Source organism: Xyrauchen texanus, chromosome 33, assembly GCF_025860055.1.
Source record: "Xyrauchen texanus isolate HMW12.3.18 chromosome 33, RBS_HiC_50CHRs, whole genome shotgun sequence".
Classification (NCBI taxonomy): domain Eukaryota; kingdom Metazoa; phylum Chordata; class Actinopteri; order Cypriniformes; family Catostomidae; genus Xyrauchen; species Xyrauchen texanus.
The window spans coordinates 18,192,101-18,217,559 of record NC_068308.1 but is presented as its reverse complement, the minus strand read 5'-3'; the positions used below and the strand labels follow the sequence as shown (position 1 = coordinate 18,217,559).

The 25,459-nt window shown below is 38.6% G+C and overlaps 1 protein-coding gene across 1 annotated transcript in view; it reads right to left on the bottom strand.

Moving 5' to 3' along the window:
* LOC127627101 (transformation/transcription domain-associated protein) overlaps window positions 1-25,459 on the bottom strand; it is a 109,362-nt gene that overhangs the window by 47,821 nt on the left and 36,082 nt on the right. The window contains exons 32-49 of the mRNA XM_052103346.1: window positions 24,954-25,073; window positions 24,705-24,869; window positions 24,426-24,607; window positions 22,923-23,121; window positions 19,485-19,613; window positions 17,987-18,253; window positions 17,124-17,330; window positions 16,700-16,858; window positions 16,440-16,571; window positions 16,196-16,306; window positions 15,969-16,115; window positions 12,607-12,820; window positions 11,886-12,011; window positions 7,080-7,226; window positions 5,434-5,636; window positions 3,076-3,197; window positions 2,458-2,671; window positions 314-493 (exon numbers count right to left, since the gene is read on the bottom strand). Coding sequence (XP_051959306.1) covers window positions 314-493; window positions 2,458-2,671; window positions 3,076-3,197; window positions 5,434-5,636; window positions 7,080-7,226; window positions 11,886-12,011; window positions 12,607-12,820; window positions 15,969-16,115; window positions 16,196-16,306; window positions 16,440-16,571; window positions 16,700-16,858; window positions 17,124-17,330; window positions 17,987-18,253; window positions 19,485-19,613; window positions 22,923-23,121; window positions 24,426-24,607; window positions 24,705-24,869; window positions 24,954-25,073 — 3,024 coding nt within the window. The remainder of the gene's footprint in view (window positions 1-313; window positions 494-2,457; window positions 2,672-3,075; window positions 3,198-5,433; window positions 5,637-7,079; window positions 7,227-11,885; window positions 12,012-12,606; window positions 12,821-15,968; window positions 16,116-16,195; window positions 16,307-16,439; window positions 16,572-16,699; window positions 16,859-17,123; window positions 17,331-17,986; window positions 18,254-19,484; window positions 19,614-22,922; window positions 23,122-24,425; window positions 24,608-24,704; window positions 24,870-24,953; window positions 25,074-25,459) is intronic.

Genomic DNA, 25,459 nt, shown 5'->3' with positions numbered 1-25,459 from the left:
AAAGTCTTTATAAAGTGCAATTTCAAGCCGATTAAATATTTAAGAGCTAAAATATTAATATTTAAAAACCTACTGTATATTTATTCACAATACATGGTTGAAACACATTTTTAAAATGTCCTGATAATTCCAGTATTTTTAGGATGTACACTTACAGTAGGCCTCTAATGCACATAAACTCATCACTTTAATGTAGTGTAAATGCAATTTAAACCTTTTCTGTAAAACTGAATTTTATATTGGTTCAATTAAGCAAAGGCACAACCAAGCTTCTCTGTACAAATGTGTATATTGACAAAACAGCACAGCTGACCTCCTCCTTGGTCTCGCTGTTTTCTCTCTCGCGAGGTTCTTGTTTGATGTGTGTTGCCATGGCGAAGGCTGCGCGGTCGTGGCTGTCGGCCAGGTTGATGACGTTGGTGATGGAGGGGAGCATGGAGCCCTGGCAGCTGGTGCCAATGGTGGTGTTCCTCTCACAAACAGCCAGCAGCAGCTGTGGAACAGAAACAACCAATCAAAATCTGCTACGATTCCTCATACACATACGCAAATGCTCACAACTATTCCTTCTGTGCAGATCGCACCAAGAAAGAAGCTGATGTTCTCAATTATTGACACTCAGGGTCCACATTTTTTGCCACACTGTAAATGAAAGGAGACCATTTATATTTGGCAGATGCTTTAATCCATAGCAACAAACAGAGAATATCAGGGACGGATCTACTGGGATGGCAATTGCTACCCTAAAAATAAGCATAGCACCGCAAAATGTTATATCTTGATATATTCATTATATACTTACTTTGGTGCTGCAACCCCTTGGCCACATTTACACCTTGCATTAGCATAAACCTCATGCCACCCCCTTAATTATTTTCTAGATCCGCCCCAGCTACAAATTTTATCTGGTTGTTTCCTATTAATTGAACTCATGACCTTGCCGTTGCTAGAGCATTGCTCTCCTGTACCTCGTCACCATTTTCACAGCAATTAACATTTCTTATCAACCATGAAACTTTATTTTGAATATTTTTTATAAAAATTGTATTCATATATATTTATTTTTTATAGCAGGTTATTCATTTATTTATGAAGAGAACCCCACGTCAAGCGTCACATTGCGCTCCACATGACAAGAGTTGCAGAAAGCATCACAGCAGGGCGATTTTACGAGTTTGCCACGTAAAAAAGCAGGATGTGTGCACTATAAACATTGAAAACATGTTTTTGGAAGAGAGAAAATAGCTTGCAGATGCTTTGATAGCAGAAAGTAATAAAAGGTCTCGTTTATGTCTAAGCGTTTACTTGGGGAACTTAAATTAGTTCAATAACTGGGGTCTCTGATATTCGTAAACGATAAGGTAATATTTAATTAAAATAAATTATGAGACATTCAATCTCTTCACAAATTTGGACAGTTTTTACATATTTGTTGTTGCTTTGTACTCTCAAAGACATTATTGGTGAAGCAAAAATGTGCATGTGAAAAACACTTTGGTGTAAAGTCACTTCATAGACTTCAATGTATACTGCAAAGTTGATGCGAGTCATGTGATGACCCTTAACATGTATAAATATCACTCACTTTTGCACATTAATCATTGCTCTTCACAATCAATCACAAAAGTGACCGATTATGTTCTCAAAACGGTGAATTTCTCCAAAAGGTGAGGAGATTTGATCCCTGAAATTATTTTTTTCATGCATTTATTTATTTTGTGGAATATTATAATTTTCCACAGCACACCTGACAATCTTTCATGAAACACTAGTGTCGTGGCACAGTGTTTGGGAAACACTGCAGTAAGCAGACTAGCATTATGCATGGTGCAATTACCCTGGGCAAATTATGCAAGTGCAGCTTATATGAAGTATTATCAACTGTGCAATCGGCTTAAACCAATGACAAGAGATACACAGTATGTTAATGACCATACCATACAATATTAGCATTTTCTTTTGAATTTAATTGGCTGAAAATCTATCTGAAAAATTCTATGCCAGATTACTAAAGACTCCACACGTGGCAAAACAGTACATATTCATAATATTTGCCATCATATAATTTATCAGCCATTAGACATAAATAATTAGTAGGTATTTACCAAAAAGTCTATATTGGTGCATCGCAAATCATGATTGTGTTGGTGCAGCAAACAAAAAAAACGAATTCAGGATGCATGTATTTTTCCTAATATTTGTCCTTAATTCACTAAAAATGAAAATTCGGCCATAATTTACTCACCCTCATTTTTTCAACATATTTTTTTCCATAGAACACAAAATGAGATGTTAGGGACCAAAAGCCTCAGTCACCATACACTTTCACTGCATTTTGTTCCCCCCAAACAGTAAAAGTGAAGTGAATGATGACTGAGGCCATTCATTTTTGTTTATCAACTCTCATTTTTAGGTAAACTATCCCTTTAAAAATAATCATTGTGTGATGGTCTTTACCTCAATGCACTGTTTGATCCAGAAGTGGATGCCCATGGCTTCCCAGTTCTGTGAGCAGCAAATATACAGAAGCCTCTCGTAGACACGGCGCTTCATTGATGCATCAAACACCTCAAAAAATTTTGCTCTGATCAGCGGCTGGGTGCATCGCAACCCTGATAAAAATGCTGGCTCCAGCTTGGATGTGATGTCACTTCCTGAGAGGTTCTCATCTCTGAAAAACAAAAAACAAATATCAAAGCACTTCAGACAATCATGCAGCAAGACCATTGCTTTATTTACCTTCTGAGACAGCGTGAAATGGAGCGTGACAATAACAAACAACCTGGTGGGTCTTTGTCAATAGGGAATGCATGATGTGTTCCAGCATGTTTACAACTAGAGCTGCTGATTTAGGCTATTGGTTATTACAAGGATAAATTGCTCTTGACAACGGAGAAACAGAATCTCGCCCAGGGTGGTGGTGGCCCCTAATGCCTTTTGCCAAATGCCCCCATACCCACTTCAACAATCAGAACTCGGCCTGCCACCCTCTAACCAGCCACAGTCTTGTTCCTAATGGCAATAGATGGAGGGACAGCAGGGACTGTGGACCCCGTTATTAATCTGCATAATTACCTGTAGACGTAATTAACGAGGTCCAGGAACTGAGCATTCAATTCAAGGTCGTCAGGAAATCGCTTCTCAATGTAGGTCATCATTTTCACCAGCAGAATTGACTTCTCTCTCTGATTAGGCACCTAGGCAAAAGAGAATGAAAAAGGATGAGAGAGAGAGAGCAAGACAGCAGAAAGGAAAGGGATTTAAAGAGGAGAGTAAGAGGGGGGAACAGATTGAAACAGTATATTTATCTTTCATCTATCAGGAGAGCTGTGCAGCACCTTTGCTCGGCTCCTTTTTCTCCCTGTCTGCTCTCTTGCCTTGGGCTAACAGAGCAGACCCCTGAGTTCAGCTGTTCGGGCCACAGCGCACTGAATACACAATGCCTCATTTACAGCAGGATAGCCTCTGAGCTCAAATTAGTGTATTCAAAGAGTCAACACAAAGTTAGTTTACCACTGCGAGGATGGCAAGCCTGGAGAAATGGAAGCTATAGAATTACAGGTACATGTTACACTATAACTTGATTAATATATAATGAACCATTAAAGTTTTAATCGCTGTTGGATTTTTTTTCTCTCCTCAATTTGGAATGCCCAATTCCCAATGTTCTCTAAGTCCTTGTGGTAGTGTAGTGACTCGGAAGTGGCGGAAGACAAATCTCATTTGCCTCCACATATGAGATCGTCAATCCACGCTTTTTAGCACGTGGCTTGTTGAGATCATTACCGCAGAGATGTAGCACGTGTGGAGGCCCACGCTATTCTCTGCGGCATTCACGCACAATTCACCACGTGCCCCACCGAGAGCGAGCAGCAAACATTATAGCGACCATGTGGAGGTTACCCCATGTGACTCTACCCTCCCTAGTAACCGGGCCAATTTGGTTGCCTAGGAGACCTGGCTGGAGTCACTCATCATGCCCTGGATTTGAACTTGCAACTCCAGAATGTGGTTGTCAGCATCAGTACTCACTGAGCTACCCAGGCCCCTAATCTCTGTTGGATTTTAAATGATGTCCCACCATCTGTTAAAATCCCCAAAATGAACATTTTTAATTCCACAATTGCTATAATAAATGTCAGTTCAAAACAGTTTTCAGATACTTTAATCTTTTACAGCTTCATTTATTATTAAAGCTTTCAATTGAATTTTGAAAGTCCAAATTAATAATGCAAAAAAAAGTTAAAGTACTGTAATCCTACCGTCCCTTTAAAGGGGTCATAAAATACATTATTTTGTTATAGCTTTTTATTCCCTGTGGTCCACTTATTGTGATAATTTTCTACCTTCTCTCTGACCATTCAAATTTAACGGGCAATTTATTTCCGTTGTGCTTTCCATGAAAATGCCCACTTTACATGCACTTTTGTCTCCTCACACACAAGCTGTGGGTTTGCTGTTGATAACATCATTTTTTGGCGCTTCTTTCAATAACCGCCTCTTCGCAAAGTCTGCATTACACTGTGACAGGATCACAAAACTATTATTTTCATAAGACTTGTCATGGGCTACTTTTAGTCACTTATCAACCGCTAATGTATGGAAATCAGCAATCACAACATTCTTTAAAATATCTCCTTTTGTGTTCCGTGGTCATATGGGTTTGGAACAACAGGAGTCATAGTAAATAATGACAGAATTTTCATGTGTGGACTATTCCTTTAAGATCAGCCTGAAATGGATCATGGGATCATTCAGAAGGATATGCAGAGTTGGAAGGTGCTACAGACAAGAAAAGCAAGGTTTGGTGAACTTTCCACACTTTTTATTCTTGTTAGTTCTCCTGGAGTTTAAGAATAATAGTATCTGTTAGGGCTGAGCGTTATGCAAGAAATATGTTCATGTTATTTTAATAAAAAAATATCATGATATCAGATCAGATTACATTGTCAACCTCCCGGACGAGGGATCAATTAATTTTCTTGCTTTATTGATTTTGCTTTAAAATTTCATTCATTTATTGAAACATGGGAAAAACTCAAACCGAAGATATTTCTAAATTTAAATTGCATTTCAAACAAAACTAAAAATCAATTAAAATAAAGTAGTCAAAAAATTGTATCGTCTATCAATTAGTGTCGCAATCAGAATCGGGATATTTGTCAGATATCTTCTTCGATATCAGATTACACCATCCTATCATCCAGCTCTAACATCTATCTAAAGAAATTCAAGATTCAGATCTTGAAATTCAGATTTCAGAATAATCTGTTCTTGTAGAAAATTTCAGTATGGCCTTTTTGGAGTTCAAAACGTTTTGGTAAATTTTTATATTATGATGACCTCTTATCTATATGTTGTAGTATGACCCCTTTATCAGAACACCACGTATTAACAAATGAATTATTCTGAGAGATCAGCCTGAGCATTTACCTGGTTGGTGGCTATGGGGTTACCAGAGATCTTAACCCACTCCTCCACGATCTTCACCACTGCTCTAAGAATCTTTGGGTCAGGAGATTTTTCAATGAGGGAGGTGAGGATGACCTGGATGAAATTCTTCCTCATTTCCATGTTCATAACAGAAAGCCTTGTCTTCACAAGATCCAGACTGAGCATCACCAGCTCACTCGTCACTACACCCAACACATGAGAACAAGAGAGAAGTCAACTCAAATAATTAGTTATAATTACATTTGTGTTACAGCAGAGCACTCTTTCTGCCATAGCTGAGGATACTCAATCATTTTCCAAATCTAACAAACACGTTTTAAAAATCTCAAAATGACACATGCAGCCAATGATACATAAATCTAAAATCCACATTGAACATTTTTCATAATTGTAAAAGACAGCTGAGGATATGAGCCATAAAATAAAACATTTTGCACGCTGAAAAACAGGGGAAATGCGATTGAGTTTTAGCATGGAGAGCGGTAGCTGAAAGGAGATGGGGTTATGAGTTTAGTCTAGCCTCTGAATGCATTTTCTGCTTGATTTGCTCATGGTGAAATGTGATTGTTCTGATCAGTTAAACCCTAGGGGGAGAATATGTTAGAGGCTGATTTCCAGTTTCAGTGCTGACTCATTCTGTTTGGAGGACTTGAACGACACTGTCAGGGTGACATTGCTGTTTAAGGCCTTTCAGACAGCACAGGACAAGCAGTGTGTGAATGTGTGTGTCTGCTTAATCCTATCTCCACGTACCATTTCAAAGCCATACTAGCATCTAGAAAAGGCACTGGGCAGATGGGATTGTCTAGGTTTTATATTCCAAAGAAGGATTCTTAAATCAAAGAAGATATTTCTCAGTATGGATTAATTTGTGGGCTGGTCTTAAGAGCCTTTGATTGGCCCTCCTGCAGCACCCAGTGGTCAAACATCGACACCACACGCTGAAGTCTGAACAGTTCTCTCTCTCTCTAGCACTCTTCTCCAAGGTGACAACGTGTCTTTTTGTCTTTCTTCCCACTTTTTAAACTGCTCCAGATGACTGCAGACAACGGGATAAAGAGCGTACATTTTTCCATCTTACTGTCAAGAGACTAAATTTGACAGACTGTCAGTTCAAGGCCAAGAGGAAGACGACCCATTGTGTGAGTAAAAGCAATAGATAATAACCTGCCTCAGCTGGCTTCCATATACTGTCCAAAATAAAGCTTAAATCTTTACAGGCTTGAAAATGTAGGCCTAATGTAAGGAAGGAAATGGTCTTAACCAAGAGCAGATTGGTTAATGACAGAAAGAGGCCAGTGCTCCAGCATAAACATTTTAAAATTGAGCCTTTCATGTAATATTGCATTAACTTTACATGGCTGCTTTGAGACAGCAGACTATTTGGATTGATTCAGCTACACCCAGATGATGTAGCATTTCTCCAAGTGCAGTCTGGGTAATAAGAACTGATTTATACTTGTGCGGTTGATGTTTAAATAAAAATAAAATCTAGCATACACTTTTTTGTTCCAACAAAGAACATCAAATCATACGGATTTGGAACAACATGAAGATGATTAACTGATGACAGAATTTTCATTTTTGGGAGATCTATCCCATTACTTTGTTTTTAGAAGAGTCACCTGTGCTGGTTTCAGCGGCTCCAGGGTTGGGTTGCGGGCTCAGGTGCTCTCTCACCATCTTCTGCAGGGAACGCATGAAGACGGAAATGAGGCGGTCGATGTAGCTGGAGTTGTTGCTGCAGGCTGACTTCAGGATCATCAGCGTTCCTGGAAGCAGAGCAAAGAGAAGCCGGTAACATGATGCCTCGCTGCTCTCATGACACTGTCAGGGACAGTAAGCGACATGCACCTGCTAATGACTTTGGGTGCAGCTCCTTTGTCTCTGTAGTTGTATTACAAGGACATTTCTGGAGAACTCTGAGTTACACAGTGAGGAGGGAGAAAAAAAAAAATGGGGGGGAAATAAAACGAGTAATGCACTGCTTAGATCACAGCTCTGGGGAGAAAAGATAAATGTAAAGTCACCCTTGATGGAGACACGTACAGTACATCAGGACTGAATGTAACCCTAGAACACTGCCAGAGCGGAACCAGAAGGTATTTATTGACCAATAGAGCCATTTTTGGCTGAAATGAAACACCAACAACTTTAGATTGTTATCCAACAGAATTTCATCACCTTTGGATTTATGAAATCTATACGATGTGAAATAACTGTTCCTTTTCAAAATTTGTAATCTATCAATAAACCCCTGGATGGATTGCGGGCAGATTCAAGGATAGTCAAAACAATGGAAAAACAGAATACAAAAAGTCCAACACACCATCATACAGCTTGAAAACCTCTTAAATAACATTCATAAAATTATTATTATTATTATTATTATTTAAATCAGCCATTTTAAAATACAACCAGCAAATGTACTTTTTCTATTCCATTTAATTAGGGCCCCAGCACTGAAAGTGCGGAGCCCTATTGTTCTTCTAAGGATTCTTATTATTATAACGCTTCTTTTCAAGATTTTCAGTACTTTTGGTGTACATAACTTGCGTGAAGACTCTTGACAGTGTGCACACACATCAGAGTCGCTGGCCATTAGGACGTGGCAGTGTTACAGGTGGGGGGTTGCAGAAGGGGTTCTTTGGCGCAAACCCAGAACATGGGCATGTTCGGGGGGGGGCTATCTAGCACATCCCTTTTGAGGTAGTCACCAAACTCTGTACACATATAGATCTCATCAAGCCGGACAACTTTCGTGCAGACAGTCATAGGCTCTGCCCAAAAGGAAGTTGGCATTTTGGATTCTTTGAAAAATGCATGCTGAGGATTTTGATATACTCCTCCCAGGGATTTAATAGTACAGGTTCCAAATGTGGGCAACATCATGCCATGTCATGACATAGACATTGCTAAATAACGAAGGGATTTTTGATATATCAAATGGTGTTGCCATGGCGAAGCGAAAAAAAAAAGGAAAAGTCTCATATCTTCTGCGTGCAGAAAATTAAAAACATCAAAATTGAGCCAAATGTTAGTCCTTGTGGGCTGATCACTTTGATGTGACTATTGTGGGTCACGGTCGTAGCGCCACCAACTGGCAGAAGGAAGTGTGTCACTTTTAACAGACGTTGAAAAATCCCTATTATGTTAGCCTGAATCGCTTAAAAAATACAGATTAACGTCAAGACATTACACATTTAAAATTCTGAAAGGTTTCTTGACATCTTAAATACTGTTGGCATGGCAAGTCATTAAATGTCATCATCCTTTTTGTGCATATTCACATGTTTTGAGGTATTTGGCATAATTTAATTTTAAAGTTTAATGTTAATAAACATATTTATTACATTTTATATAAATAAAATATAGTAAAAATATCAACTGAAATGTAAAAATACAAGAAAACCCATGTCTAATCCACTGTCTGCTAATTATCTGACTGGCAATCACAAGAAATGTCCAATAGCTCCATTGTTGAATGATTTCCAACAGTTCTGAGTCTGAGTACAGAATGGGCGGGGACTGAGTTGATGAGTTGGTCTTTTACAGTTGAATCCCATAAAACAATGTGTCCCCACTCAATATATACAGTACATCAACTGAGGTGTGGATGCAATCTTTGTTAAGAACCTTTAACCCTTTTCAGCCGGAGCATTCAAATTTGGGAACAATTATTCCCATGGTTCCTGTCTCAGTGTCTTTGCCGTCCAATCACCGATTTTATTTCTGAAATCTGTCAGATACTCATGACAATATAAGCTTAAGGCACATGTGATTGATTAAGGGGTTACTGGGCGTGAATAATAAATGTATCGTCATCTCCGTCATCCTTCATTTGCCTGGGAGGAGACAGAGGGGATATCCCGGGAGATTTACTCAAGTGTTGGACTTATTACTTGAAATGTAGACCGTTACAGTAATCATTTACTTGCTTAAAGGTAAGAACGTTATTTAACATGTGTTGTCTATATTTTCAGTTGAAAGTCATAATGTTTTAGTTACGAAGCATTTATTTGTAGGAGTAATGCTAGTTAAAAATGATAATGACCGTCTTTGTTCATCGGACAGGCAGCTAGCCTCTATTTTTAAGCAAATTTCTGTGAAACTTGCTAAATAAACATTAGCAAGCACTTTTGTTTGCCAATGTTGTCGCTTGTGAAAAATCCACCTGAAGTAATGTGAGGCAGAGAGTAGACGCTGTTAAGACCTTTTATTTAAGCTGATTTATTTAAACCGTCTGAATGCCCGGATGCTTGCTTTGTGTTCCACGTCTGTTTGTGGTGGCACAGTAAAATTAATACTGAAGAAACATCACCTGACACTCGAAAAGAAGCTGTAGAACAAGAGCGAAAAGCACTTTGTAATTATTTTGGATTCATTGCATATTGCACCGCTCGCTTTGAACGTAGATGTTGAATACACTGCAAATTATGAAAAATGTAATGTTAATAAGTAGGCCAATGTGAATTTGATTTGTACAAAATAGCAATAACTAAATTTGGCTGAACTATTCCAAGTGTGTTGCCAACATAGAGAATATGTGTTGCCAACATAGAGAATATGACATGAATAGCATATGTCCAGAATCACCGTCATTGTTATCATATCTGATCTAATAAGACTCATTTGCCACACAGCTGGTATTGGTAGATTTAACATTTTCATGAATTGCACAAACTCTGAAAGCAAATTACTGTTTTTAATTTCCAAATTGCAACCACTTACATGAACAAGATCACCATTGAAGATTAACAGGATGAATGGTCCCCTGTCTCTCTATGAAAGGGCTTACTGGACAGAGCAACTTGGTCGATTTAAATCGGCTGTTAATAAGTTTGAATATTGAATATGCCATATTATTTACTGTATGTTAATTCATAATTTAAGCAGTACATTTTTTTTTTATTTGCCTTACCTTAACAAACATTATTACAAAATAAAATATAATAATACAATAAAATGCTTAAAAGAAACTGGAGCGCAGCTCATATCCACCATTGAAATCTGCCACTCCGAAGAACCACACGGTTGCTTAATTTGTGACATCATGGCAATGTAATATTTTAATGGACATTAATAAATCACGATTACAATATCAAAAGGCAATAATTGACAATTATGATTTTTGTTAAAATCATGCAGCCCTAAACTGGGTATATATTATAATGGGTATGTATTTTTTGTATCTATTTCTCATATGACTGATACTCAGTAACACTAACACGGTTACTCCTATTATTTTGGTTATGGCTGGCCATTCTCTTGTATTAAATTACATGAAGTTGTAGTCAAACTGGAATGGTGGCATATATCTAATACACATTGTATGTTTAGGGTCCATGTTTACATGTTGAGTTGTTGCTGTGTCCATCATGCTTTGTTTTCTGAAAGCCAATGAGTGGAAATGGACCCATGGTGCTTGGGCCCGTCATCGCTGCTTGCAGCTATATTTATTTTATTTTTTTCAAAATATATAATCTGAAATGGATCGGTTTTTACAGGTTATGTAAAATTAACGCCACCCAAGGCAAAACCTCAAAAAAAAACATTTTTCCATTTTCTAATGCAATCCGATCTTAACACTATGCGCAACCCTCCACTACAATGAGAGGAAATCGCAACGAAAATTTATATATTTGGCAACCGTCTGGTAAATGTTTAGATTTCGCTCACCAGAGAATTAATCGTGAAGTATACTGGTGGAGTATTCAGCGGCAAGATCCTTTCACAGCATGTTGAGTAAAAGTTGTTCCATGTAATGTGTGTCCAAAGACAAGATCCATGCAACTTATTTGTCATTGAATAATGTCAGTGAAAATGACAATGAACAAAAACTAAATAATAAATTTTTTCTGGAGTGCAAACCCCTCTACATTCTGTGAATAATATTAATTCTGGATTGTGCAATTAAATTCACAGTTTTGAACAAGTGTGTGGTTGCACTACTTTTTCCTCTGTGTCTCAATAGGCAGAGCTGTAGATCTAAAGACCCTTAGATGTTATTTTTTGTTTTTCCAGTCAAAATGTGTGCTGCAAAACATTTATAACAGCTGTAATTAAGTAGTGTAAGCAGGATAATCCATGGCTAGGTGTGCATTAAATTCTTTTAAATGCATGACGTGGAGGCGAAGAATCACCCGACGCAAGTGGAGCATTTAAAATAATTTAACGCACACATAACACACGTTATCCCTTACATATAACTTGTGCACGACCGATTTATCGGTCAGACGATATTATCGATGTATTGCTGATGAATCAGAATCAAATCAGGAAATCTGTATCAATACCCAGCCCTGCACATAATAGTTTAAAAAAAAGTTTTTTGAAAAGATATGTTCTTGATAATCCTTAATATCTGTTTAGTGATTAATTTTCCAGAATAGCTTTGGTCTGGTAGTACAGCTTTTTAAAAAATTTCTCACCAAACAACTGAGTTGGGTTGGCACTGCTGGCTTTCTCGTAGTTGGTGAGGCCTTCATAAATCACCTTCCCTACAGCAGCATACAAACACTCCAGCTCCTCATACTTGGAAGCCACTGAGGATGTGCCTGAGGAAAAGAAACAAACATTTTGGAAGAAAGTGTTTTACTGTGCCAAACTCTAAAAACAATTTAATATCAAAAACACAACCTGGATAAGTTTATGAGCAGGTTAACGGTCACAATTTTTAATTGCAAATTATAATGAATTGCTGTTGGTTGGCACATTTTACAAATCTTATTTTTTGTCACTTATTTTTTTAATTTTTTAAATGGCAAGGGTTATTTCTGACCCTGACAGATTGTAATACATAACACTACCAGACTGCCTTCAACCTAAGTATTGTGCACTATGTGGCATGTACTATTATCAAGTACATACTAAGCAAAATATGAATTTGTAGTTTAATGCTTATATGGCACAATGCCTCAGCAAAACAAGCAGATACCTTTACTGTGAGCCTTTTTCACTTGTGATATTTTTTTCTATGTGGAAATTCGAGCTGTTTATTTGTCTGTTGTAAGCTGCTGAGCACAACACTAACCCGTAGAACTGTATCCTGCTCGCTGGATGTTGTTTAACTCAAGCAAGGGAATATTTTTGTCCTAAATATCCATGACTTTGCTACTCTAGGAGAAGATAATCAAAGCCTGATCTACTCACTGGGTTCTGTGGGAAAGGTGCTCATGAGTCTGGACAGAAGGGCGTGCACTGCCCGCAACACTTTTGTGTTTCCACAGGTCATGCAAGCTGCAATGCCACGCTGCAGGGGCTTGAAGTGAGCAAGGATGGCTGGAGGCTGCAGCACTGACAAAAGGAAGCTGAGAATCTCAAGCCCCGTGCAGATGTTGGAGAAGTTTGCTTGGTTAGGCTGCTCCTGAAAAACAAGAGGAGAATATGTTTATAAACCAAGTACCAAATGTAAAAAAAAAAAAAAATTGCCATACATTCTGCTAAGCATCTATTTTAGTGTTCCACAGAACAAAGTGAGTGAGTGAGTGAGTAAATGATTCCCACTATTCTTTCCATTTCCTACTGTCAGGTAATGCACAAGCTTGGCACAATGGGGGAAAAATGTTGTTTATAATTCAGTGGCCACTGAAAAGTGAGACTCATGTAATATTGACAACAGAGTTAGGACTGGCCCCTGAGGGCCGGGAGACAGCACACAGATCTCCACATAGCTTCTGCCCACAGCCTGTCCTTTAATCACTGACTCGCTAGCACAATGAAATGATACAAACCCATCGGATTGGTGCCATTGCTCATTAGTTTGGATAAGAAACTGAAGAGCCCCTCACTACCTCACAGGGCTCTGCACACTGAAAGACACACCCATGACACAGGACTTGTCATTGACCCACACTGAAAATCTAGATATAAAGACTGGAGGAATGGCAAGGTGGTATTGATAAGCTTCTCTGGCTGGTTTAAAAAAAAAAAAGGCACAAATGCAAAGAAGCAATATTATATTGTTTTTTGGATAGACCAGTAAAACCATTTAAAGGGATAGTTCATCAAAAAATTTTAAGTCACAAACACAAACGAAGATGTTGAGAAGAATATTTTATCTCTGTAGGTCCATATAATGCAAGTGAATGGTGACCAGACCTTTCAAGCTCCAAAAAGCACATAAAGGCAGAATTCAAGTAACACATACGACTCCAGTGGTTAAATCCATGTCTTCTGAAGTGATATGCTAGGCGTGGGTGAGAAACAGTTCAATATTACAATCCATTTTTACTATAAAGCTCTCACAATCTGGTCACCATTTACTTGAATTCAAAGGACCTACAGAACTGAAATATTCTTCTAAAAATATTTTGTGTTCAGCAGAAAAAAGTAATACATGTCTGGGATGGCATGAATGTAAATAAATGATGAGAGAATACAAATTTTTGGGTGAACTATCCCTTTAAAGCTGAAAATTCAGGCTGACCCCCAAAAACAAGGCAATATAGAAAAGGCAAATTTAACTGGTGCACCTGAGAACATTTTATGTCACTCACTGTCAGGTTTTGCACTTCGATAGGGCAACACCTGTCAAATACACCAGGAAACAACATGTAGTCTTCAAGTCATGATGGTACTTACAAGAGGAGCACACGCGAATGCCCCCACGATGTTGTAATTACCAGTGGGAATTTCGTATTTTTTTTTTAGACTTTCTCATGTTGGGAGAATGTCATTAAAATAACTGAATGAATGCTGACTGAGGCTAAAACTCTTTAAAAAAAATTGGATTTGGAACAACATGAGTAAATGATGACAATTAGCATTTTTTTGGGTGGACTATCCTTTAGGATCAATCTAACGCACATCCTTTGCACTTAATCTTGATGCAATAACACTAAAAAGCTTTATGTCTCTGTTGGAAAGTTAAAAAACTTGAACGCACAACGCGATTTCCGAAAGGACTTTAATTTAATCTTTAGACAAGCAAAGGCTAAGGCAAAGGGCAAAGGCATGGTCCAGACAGACATCTCTCTGCACAGAAGAACTTGGCCATATTTAAATGTTTCAGTCACAGGTCTACATGAGAACAGGGAAATGCATAACTGTCTGGACTTGAAAAGAATCAAAAGAGTGGTGTGCCTTGACAACAGGAATCCATTGCCAGATAACTGGGGAAGGAGGGAGGGAGGGGGAGAGAGAGAGAGAGAGGGACAGGCGATTACAGTGATAATAGTGCAGGCGGCAGAAGCTCACTAACTGTGAGCTGTTCTCTCAGACGACAGCTGAAATAGTCACACCAGTAAACTCCAAAGAAAGAAAATCAGACATAAGAGCAAGAATATCGATTTGTCTGTTATCAAATCTGCTCTTGGAAAGGCATTGGAAATAATGAAGAGGGATGTAAGAGGAACAGGATATGGCAACTGAAAGGCAGACAAGATCTTCTCAAACTTGAAGACTTCACTCAAACCAAAAGGACATTTCTATAATTTCGGTAACACTTTACAATTAAAATTTTTTTAAACATGTATTAATCTTTTTAAAGCTAGTTAATTAACAATTACAATTGTTCATTGTTAGTTCATAGTGCATTAACAATTTGTTTTTGTTTTTTGGATTTTCGCCTCTTCTCTCTCCAATTTGGAATGCCCAATTCCCAATGTATTCCAAGTCCTCATGGTGGCATAGTGACACCTCAATCTGAGTAGAGGAGGACAAATCTCAGTTGCCTCTGCGTCTGAGACAGTCAATCCATGCATCTTATCACGTGGCTTGTTGAGCGTGTTACTGCGGAGATGTAGCGTGTGTGGAGGCCCATGCTATTCTCCGCGGCATCCACGCACAACTCACCACGTGCCCCACCGAGGCTGAGAACCACATTATAGCGACCACGAGGAGGTTACACCATGTGACTCTACCCTTCCTAGCAACTGGGCCAATTAGGTTGCTTAGGAGACCTGGCTGAAGTCAGACAGCAAGACCTGGATTCGAACTTGCAACTCCAGGGGTGGTAGTCAGCGTCTTTACTCGCCGAGCCACCCAGTCCCCCGCATTAACTTATGTTAACATATTACTATATGTTGAAATCAACATTAACCAAGATTAATAAATGCTGTAAAAGTATTGTTCATTGTTAGTTCATGTTATAAATTGGTGTTAACGAACATTAACAAATGGAACCTTATTGTAAAGAGTTACCTGAATTTATTATTTAACAATTAGATGCCATCATAACAGACAAAAGCTAAAAAATCTCTTATCCCGCCAAATATTTTGCCCAAAACAGCCAACTTTGCCAATCAATTCCACATCTCCTGCAACACGAGTCATAGTGCTCATGCATGAATCAAGAGTTTGAATCTGGCATGCAACATTTCCCAAACCAGTTCTTCACCCCATAATTTCTTGTCATTTCCCATCTGTTCTATCCATTTTAGGCAAAAGGCCATAATTAAAAAGAAAAACGAATAAATAAATGAAATCAAAATAAATGAATAATCACAGTAAAATAAAAAATAAAAAGATAAATTTAGCATTGTTTAATAATGAGTAAAGTTTTTCAGACTCACCACAGTCATAAGAAGCTTGTCAAACCACTGCAATTTAAGTTCAGCACGGGGCCACATGTCTGGTCTGAGTGCAGTCTTCATCAGGTTTACACATCGACGAGACAGTAGCTCACCGGGGGAGCCTGCTACATTAGTGCTATCATTCACCTGCAGAGGCAGAGCAGGGTTTAGCTTGGCAATCTCCAATAAGGACAGTGAACAATCAGGTATGTGATGACTTCCTTTACCTGGCAGGCGATGCGTATGAGGAAGTTGACCACTGTATCTGTGTGCAACTTCTCGACAGGCTTGGTGAGGAGAGCCTCAGTGCCTGGCACTGACTGACTGCGGCCAAAGACCTGCATATAACAACACAAAGACAATACAGTTCAATGTACTCAAACATGGCATAGTGCATCACGGTAGAGAGAGCGTGACACCGACTACAGTGGTCACACTCAGGCAGTGTTGCATGGTTTAAGGTTTCCTTACAGTGCCGACAGCTCCTGCGGCTGTTCGAAATCTCTTCACGTCCTGAGCAGAGTCAACAGAAATTCCTCTCTTCATGGCACTAGACACACTTGTACCCTCACCCACACTTCCTGGATCTGCCTCCGATTCCGGCTGCAAAAAGGACAGTTTTGTGAGAAAAGTTATTAGTGGCAATCAACTGCTGTAATGTAAAACAAGGCATTTTATCACCACTGAAGACAAAAACACTGATTATGCCATTTTATTTTCTGGCAACAGACCTGTTGGTCTTTGATTCTCTGGAGCTCCCATTTAATGACCACCTCAGCCAGATCCACTGCCAACTTCCTCTGCTCAATAGTCACACTAGGGGTGAAGCCCAATCGCTGCATAGCACTGATCATGTGCTGAACCAGGTGGTGCCTAACTGGGTAATACACCTGAACAAAGAGACACACCCACATTTTATTATATATACGGTATATAAACATGCTAAACAAAACAAAAAAGCAAAACAAATACAGGTTCATCAGAAGCTTAAGCAAATCTACAGTACAGGAACTTTGTGTAACAGAAAATACCTATCACGACATTACAAGTCATGTGATTACATTCCAGCAGAGTATGGAGTTGTGCATTAGCGGTTGTATGGGAAGAAGTTTATTTTGTCTGTCATTGGCAAGAGTTAACTTGCATTATACATACTCTGAAGTGTTGAACAATAAGGTGAAGTATATGGACAAGCTGAGGAACTGTGTGGCCCTCTTCCACAATGATCTTGCGTGTCCAGTGTGTGAGCATCTGATGGCCGTCCTCCATCCGAGCAGGTACTGCAGGTGTGAGAATGGCCATGGCTTGCCGTACAATGGCACGGGCCTCCATGGTATGAGCCTTCAACAGACTGTGGAAAACCTGCACAGAACAGACACATTGATGTTTAGCAGTATTCCACAGTAAATGAAAGACTACAGTCAAATTGGAGTTGACAACTGAAGCGTTTTCACCAGAGACTAAACCTCAAGCAATTTAATCATGTTATGTGCTTGAGTAGCAAAAGCTTAGGGACATTATGTTATCCTTTAAAGCACTGAGTATGTGAGGTATTTGAATTTTATAGATTCATTTTTATCTTCTATAGCCCTAGAGTGTCTTTTGTTATACACGTCTTAGATTACTACAACAAATATGAAGGCAGAAGTGTTTTCCCAGCTATTTCAATTTCATATAACAATTTATATGATGTATAAATGTCCCTTTATGTGTTTAAGCATTAGGTGCATAAGTCCATATCCATAAGCAATTTCAAATCCATCATGCAGAGTTCCCACACATTTTGACCCATCAAATTCCACTTTTCCAGTCACAGGATTGTTTTTAAATAATTTTAGACAGACTGCACTCACAAACAGCATGGTGATAAAATATTGTGGATTGAGCATAACTGGAAATATTTCTATTCACTATAGAAATTCAAAAAATATTTGACCAATTTCCATGACTTTCCCATGCCTGGAAATCACATATTTAAAGATCCCTGATAATTTCAGGTTTTCTATGAGCATCTGTACCTGTAGCACAATCTTCTTGTGAATGGCAAACTTGGCAATGATGTGAGCCAGCAAGAGGTGTCCACTGTACTTGCAGGCCGGGTCCACACAGGTTTTGGGGAGCAGGCAAGGCCAAGCAAATGTCATGAGACGCCTCAACTTGCTGTTCCTGCTCTTGTTGTTGTCATGGATATGATGTGGGGCATGCTCTACCAGCAGGGTGGAGAACTGAAGCAGGTAGATCCTCAATGAGTCTGCCAGGTCCACCTGCTTCTCAGGGTCCAGCACCTATAAAATGATGGGAATATGTAAAAAGAAACTAAAAGATTTTCCATTTTCAGGTCTGTAACCATCACAGACATTGAGACCACATCCACACTAATACATTTTCTTTTGAAAACGGATCTTATTCTCTACGTTTTGGATTTCTGTCCATTCTGAGATGGCGCTTTTGACAGCAAAAATTGAGCTTTTCAAAAAAGCTCTCCCAAGTGGATACACATGAAAACACCATCTTTGCGATGTAGTGTGGACAGGGGAAATGGAAATATGATGACAAAATAATTACAAATTTGTCATCATGTGACACTGTCATGCGATCCATTCAACCCAAAACAATCAATATGGTGGCCCATGTTGTAGCGGCATTGTTGTGCATACCTTTCACTTTGATATAATTGTTAAAGATAAATGGTACTTTGTACAACCTTCACTTGCATTCATTCAAAGGAAATGGAAGTTTACTCAGAATTGCTGTCCGGCGATGGAGCACGAAGTCAAATGCATTTCAGACAGTACATGGTATGGCGAATTGTTGCATGCACAGTGATTCACGAGTTTTCATACGCCTCAGTGGATGAGCAACATTTGGAAAACTGTTCAAAATGACAGTGTAGATGGAGTTTTCAAATGTATCTGCATTAATGTGGACGTAGCCTGTTAGGGACCCCCCTAAAATATTCAGACCATTTCAAAGGATTTTCAATTTCAATATTTGATTACATCTTTTTCCATAAAATATTTTCCTTTTGCCAGTTTTATTGGTGCATTGTTTGAGAGAGGAAAGGAAATGATGAGTAAAAGAGGGAGGAGTAATATTGGGCAATGTCACAAGCTAGATTTAAATTAATGTTGGCCACATAAACACCCAGGCTAAATGTGTGCTGTATGCCGTGGCTCCAACACATGGCAGATTTTAAAGATTATTTTATCTTAGTTCATCTCCTGCCAGAAGTGTTGAAAATCCCTGGGAAAAAATAGACTGATTGGTTTGCTCTTTGCTATGGTTAAAACCAGGAGGGGAGAGAATCAATTTAAGCGTGAAATAAATGAAGACTATTAATCGCCACCTCTGGGTCTCATTGGAGTAGCTTCAGAAACAAACACTATACCTTTAGAGTGGCCTTGACATTTCTGCCAGTAGCTAGAGGTCATCCTAGATAAACTGGTGACGTGATAAAGTGAGAGTGACAGCACTGCCACTGGTACTGGATTGGGGCTGCAGGAGAGTGTTGGTTACCTTGGTGATGAAGACACTTGTGATGCTCTCTGGGTTGTCGCCCTCTGGGTTGGGTGGCCCCAGCAGTTGCTCGCCTTCTCCTTTCTCAAAGCTGTAAAGGAAGGCAGGGTTCAGGATGTGCTGCAACACCTGGAAAGTGAACACAGATAGCACATAATCAACATAATTAACAAATAAACTTGATAAACAAATGCTACCTCAAAATGACTATAATGTCTACTCTCAAAAGAGCAGTATTGTCATTGCTTGAGATTAACAAATTGGTTGATATGTTTGATTTTTAAATGTTTTAAGCATGTGTTTTAACCCGTTAAGGTTTCCAGTTTCAGTGACATACCCAAAATTAAAAGCTTAAACTTGAGGGTCGATTATCATTTTAAAGATTTTTTTAATTATATATTATGATTCATTCGGAGACTCTCTGCTGAAAAATCACAAAATCATGAGCCAAAAATTATTATTTGTTTCTTATTTTACTAAATTTGACATTATATATCTTTGGGTGTAAATAAGATTGCTTAAAAAAACTGCTTTGTTTGTTTTCAATCATGTCAACTGGGAGTAAAATGTTGTGTTAATTCAACAAAGCAATCAAAAGATATAGCATTACAAAAAATAATATATAAACATCAAGTGTCCAAAGGCCGCTCAAAACAAACAGCACAATATTTGTACATAAGGACTAATTACACATGCAAACACAACAATGACTAAAGGTTTTCATAGCATGGAGGCATGATTTTAGTAATGATATTTCACTAAATGAGTGCCATTTGAGTCATCACTGAGTCTGTGTCATGTAATTGGTGCCATCTCCTGGTGGTCATATGTAAAAATATATCACCAAGCACATGTCTCTCTGCCCAAATATGAATGATTTTTGCACCGGTCTGAAGCCAATCCATTTGGTTTAGAGTTCCATGACACGACATAATTTCCAATGACGTCATCTGATCCAGGAAAGCTAACGTGTATTCAGCCAGATAGCACAATGCCAGATAGCCAGATGCTGTGTGCACATTGTGCTTCATGTGGGTTATCTAATGATACATGCATAGATTACCTTCTGTGAGGGCTCGATTGAAAGAGAATTGCCACCTCTAAGTAATGGAAATTTTATGTTCTGTTAATTTTTGTGACGTTATTAGCAAAAATGCGGCATATAAGCAACACCTGATCACATGAAACATAAATGTGAAAGACATATAATTAGCTATCTCACTATATTTTTGTCAGAGTAAAACAAATAAGTTGGTTGTATTGTCCTCTTTTAGAGCTTTCCTACATCATATGACTGACACATGGCTATTTGATGAGTTTGATGTTTTTACTAATTTCAATAATATGAACAGCGCAAAATTACTAATAATTTATCAAAATGGAACGATTTAGATTTGTCTGCAAATTCCAATGCGCTTGTTCATTTTTGGTCATAATGCCTACATACATTGTAAAGAACAGCAATGCTTTCAAACGATACCTATTTTACGTTGGTAGTAATTTGACAATTTATTTTCTTGTGGGACCACGGGACCATCCTAAACAAAAGGGTTAATTTACTGAATCTACTTAAAGGAGATGTTCACCCAAAAAAATAAAAAATTATATTATAATTTACTATATTATAATTTACTATCATATGACTTCGCCGTGAAACACAAAAGGAGATGTTAGGCAGAATGATGAATGATGATTGCTTTTTTCCAGACAATGAAGGTCAACGGTGACTGACCTAACATGCTGCTTAACATCTCATTCTGTGTTCTATGGAAGCCAGAAAGTCATATTGGTTTTAAACAGCATGAGGGTGAGTAAAGGATGATAGTACTTTAATTTTAGGTGAACTATACCTTTTAAGTGATTAACAACAGGGTAGCTCCTTGCATAAATGAAGTAATTTAAAAGTGTGACGATGACAGAATAAACATGGACAGGCACAATTATGGCAGCTTGGATTTGGTTCGATGAGAACGTCACTGATATTCATCACTCTGATAAACATTATACTAACCATCATTATTCTATTTGTGACTATATGTTTTATAAGATTCAAAGATACTAATTCCCTCAACCTCGACTTTAATTATACAACAAAGAACTCCAATCTGTAGTGTCTTTGACCACTAATGGCTTTGTTTCTCTTCTACACTATTAAGTTAAGAGAAACATCTCAGAGAGATTAATAACCATGTCATATATTTTACGAGAGGTAATTTAAGCTATGGGACAAAACAAGCTTTGTATTAGTCTTCAGACAAAACTATAGTTTGTCTTGTCAGAGACAATGGTGTTATTTTCTAGCTGAAGTTTGAGAGCATGTGACTATGTGTGGATTTATTCAAACATAAGCTGCTCTATCACAGGGCCGTGGGGATGCAGGTGTTCCTTCATTATGCCTTGTTCTAATGAGCCCGTCTAACATTCACATGAGTGATGGAATCACAACAAATCTTTTCCTGCATTATCCATCACAGCCCAAACGACTGAGGCTCCAGCTGCCTGAAAACATCACCTTAAACATGTATTGTGTTAAGAGCATGCAGCTGCTGAGCTCTCCTGGAGATTGTTTGGGATGTAACACCTGTTTGGCTGTGAGGGGTGATTTAGCAGAGCAGGAACCTCTTTCTTGAACTCTTGTGAATTATTTTATATGAATAATAATTTGAAAATAAAAATGAAGAGGTAACATAGAGAGCAGTCTTGACCCATTCTGACTAATGGCAGGAAGTCTAACAGCAGATACAGATCAGCCCACATAGACAGTAAGACCATCTTACTAATATGTAAAGCAACCAGTCACAGTTTATTTTGTTTTTATGTGCCACTTAGGTGTGGGGTTTCTAAAATAAATTTTACCACAATAATAGCCCAGATTCTTATAAACAAAAAAAATGAAATAATGGTGCAGTAAAGCTGTTGAAAAATGCCCATCTTTGTTGAAAAACACCCACTGATTGTGAAATACCCATTTTTGTTCTGCAGAGACACAAGTCTCCTCAGACTAGGTCCAGGTACTCCAAGTAAAGCCCACACAAAACAAACAACTCTCTACAACTTTTTAACCCTACTCCTACAGTGATAATGAAAAGCATCAGTCTATGAGCAATGGTTATTAGAGTAAACTGCAGATAAATATTCATTAGCATTCTTCTAAGACTGATTCCTCTTGGTTGGTGGAGTATGTCATGTTCATCCAATTCCTACTGTCCTTCCTCTCTTGAACATACATATTCAACAGGGCTGGTTGTAAGGCTAATTACACAGCCAGCGCTAAGGGAGCATGACAGCCTTGTCAGAAATTTACCACAAAGGTGGTATTTGTAATACTGATCATGAATTGCGTGAACATCGGCCCGTGTCATGGCATCCGTCACACTTATGAGAGGTCATCACAAAGGCAAAATTCAACTTGCAGGTTAAAATAGTGGTATTACTAACCTTTGCCTTCAGCTCATCATTGAAGTGTGGGTCATTGAACTCCACAAAGCGGAAGAAGAGCGCTCGTTTGTGCGTGATGCTGTAGTTCTTGGGGATCTCCTCTTCCATGTACTCCTTCAGAAAGGTCATGTTGCACAGAAAACGGCCGGTAAAGGCTCTCAGCAGCTGGAAGAGCAGCTCGATCTCTGAAAAGTTGCGCCTAAAGGAGAATTTAGAAATGTGAAGACATGCTGCATTTCTAAAGTCGTTTATAACTTTTTAACCATGGGAACAAACTTAAAAGCAAGCATTTATTTTCTGCAACATTAGCATCACCAAACAGAATTGTAAATATAGCGGCAAGCAGCGATGACGGGCCCAAGCACCATGGGTCCATTTCCACCCGGTGGCTTTTGGGAAAACAATGCAAGATGGACACACCCATTTAGCATGTGACGTTATTCTAAACAATTTTGAAGCAATTAATGTAAACATAAGAAGGCTATTTCAAAGTTAAAAGTGCCATACTTCCTGCTGCCAATTGGTGGCGATATGACCATGACCCATAATAGCCTCAACCATGTGATCAGCCCCCAATAGCAAACATAAAGCTGAATTTTCATCAAAATCACACAATGTGCACAGAAGATATAAGGCACTTTCTGTTTGCTATATTTTGCCATACATTAATTGCTTTGCCATGGCGACGCCGTTGAAAATATAAAAAATACATTCATAATTTAGCATCTATGTCTTGGCAATGTTGCACAAATTTGGTGCCAGTCACATGAACCCCCAGGAGGAGCATTCAAAAGTTCAGGGTCTGCAATTTACAAAAAATACACATTCAATCCAAAATTGACTTCCTATTGTCAGACCCTAATTTTGAAAGTTGTCAGGCTTGATGAGAACAATAAATGTAGTAAGTTTGGTGACCATAGAAGAAACTGACCCCACCACTTCTGTCAAAAGATGGCACTACAGAGCTCCCAGGCCACGCCCATGAGTTAACTTTTGCCCAGGCCTAATGGCAACTCTGATGTGTGCGTAAAATATCATGAAAATTCAAGCATCTCAAGTACATCAAAAGCATGTGAATATATATAAAAAGGAATGATGACATTTAATGTGTTACCATGGCAACACTATTTAACATCTCAAGAATCCCTTTAGAATTTTAAAAGAACAATAGGGTCTCTGCATTTTCAGTCCTTGGGCCCTAAAAATAACGAGTGTTTCCCAAACACCGTCCCTGTCTGCCATAGGTTAAGTTCATTGAGGCAATGTTGCAATTTTAGGCTGTCGGGATGCTCAAACAAGCAGAGCAACATTCTGATAGTGTCACAGAGCCAGTGTTCACACTTTTCAGAGAATCAACATGCAAATAGCTTACTATTAGTTGTCTTTGCATATTAAGCTGGGATAGGATAAAGTACTTCAACATTAAAAAATATTGACATCACCTTAAACAAGTCAAAGTCACCAAAATGTATACAAATTTGGATTTCTTGAAAAAATACTTACTTGCAATAGCTAAGCAGACAATAAGCCAATAGTTTGGGCTCTTTCCAGTTGGTTGCAGCCATGTTGTCTTTACGGTGGCGTTCTTGGAAGGCCTCACTTACCCACACACGTCTGAGCTGACTGACTAGAGAGTGCTGCCCTGCCAACCAGCCTTCGTCATTTTTCACTATGATGCTTATGATCTGAGGGAGTAGAATGTTCATTAACATACAAGCTACAATTACAATAAGAATTGTATTAAATGACAGTAAACGGCTCAATTAAGAGACTATGGGCCACCTTGATGGCCTGGAACTGAAGGTCGAGGCGGGCAGTGCTGGTGGATGGAGAACCAGGCCTCACAGTTGCTGCAGGCCCAGCTGGAACCAGCAGTGAGACAAATCGATTAGGATTGGAAGCCAAAACATCTCTAAGTGGCTTGGCATCTTTGTGTTTCAAGAAGCTCTGTGAAAGCAATTTATGAGAAAGACATAAATATATATAAGCTTATAATGGTATGTGAGGTATAGGCAAGTAAAAAAAACACACCATGAACATGCGGCTCCACTGCGGGTCATTAAGCGTGGCCTCCATCATGAACAGCTCCACTGTTTGCGACGGATGACGCGTCAGGAACTTAATCAGCGGTTCTCTAAAGGGACTGCCCGCCTGTGAAGTAACAATACATAAACAAAATATTATAAAACCACAATATTCACACCACACCTAATTGAATTCAAACTAGGGGTATCAATTAAACGTTTACATTTTGTACAATCAATTTAAAAAAAAAAACACTACAAATTAACATTTTAATTATACCCCCTGACCTACAAGTAAATATCTAATCAAGATTGAAGCACCAGCTAAATGCAAAGCCCCAGCTGCTATTACATTAAACAAGCCTTGCCAAACTTAAGAGCAAGCAGCACACAATGAGTAAGGGGTCATTCACACAGGAAGTGTTATTGTGTTAGAAACACATAAATGGACAGGAATTGAATAGAATGTAGGGGTCTTGCGACATTTTTAGAAACTACAAGTATACTGTTTGT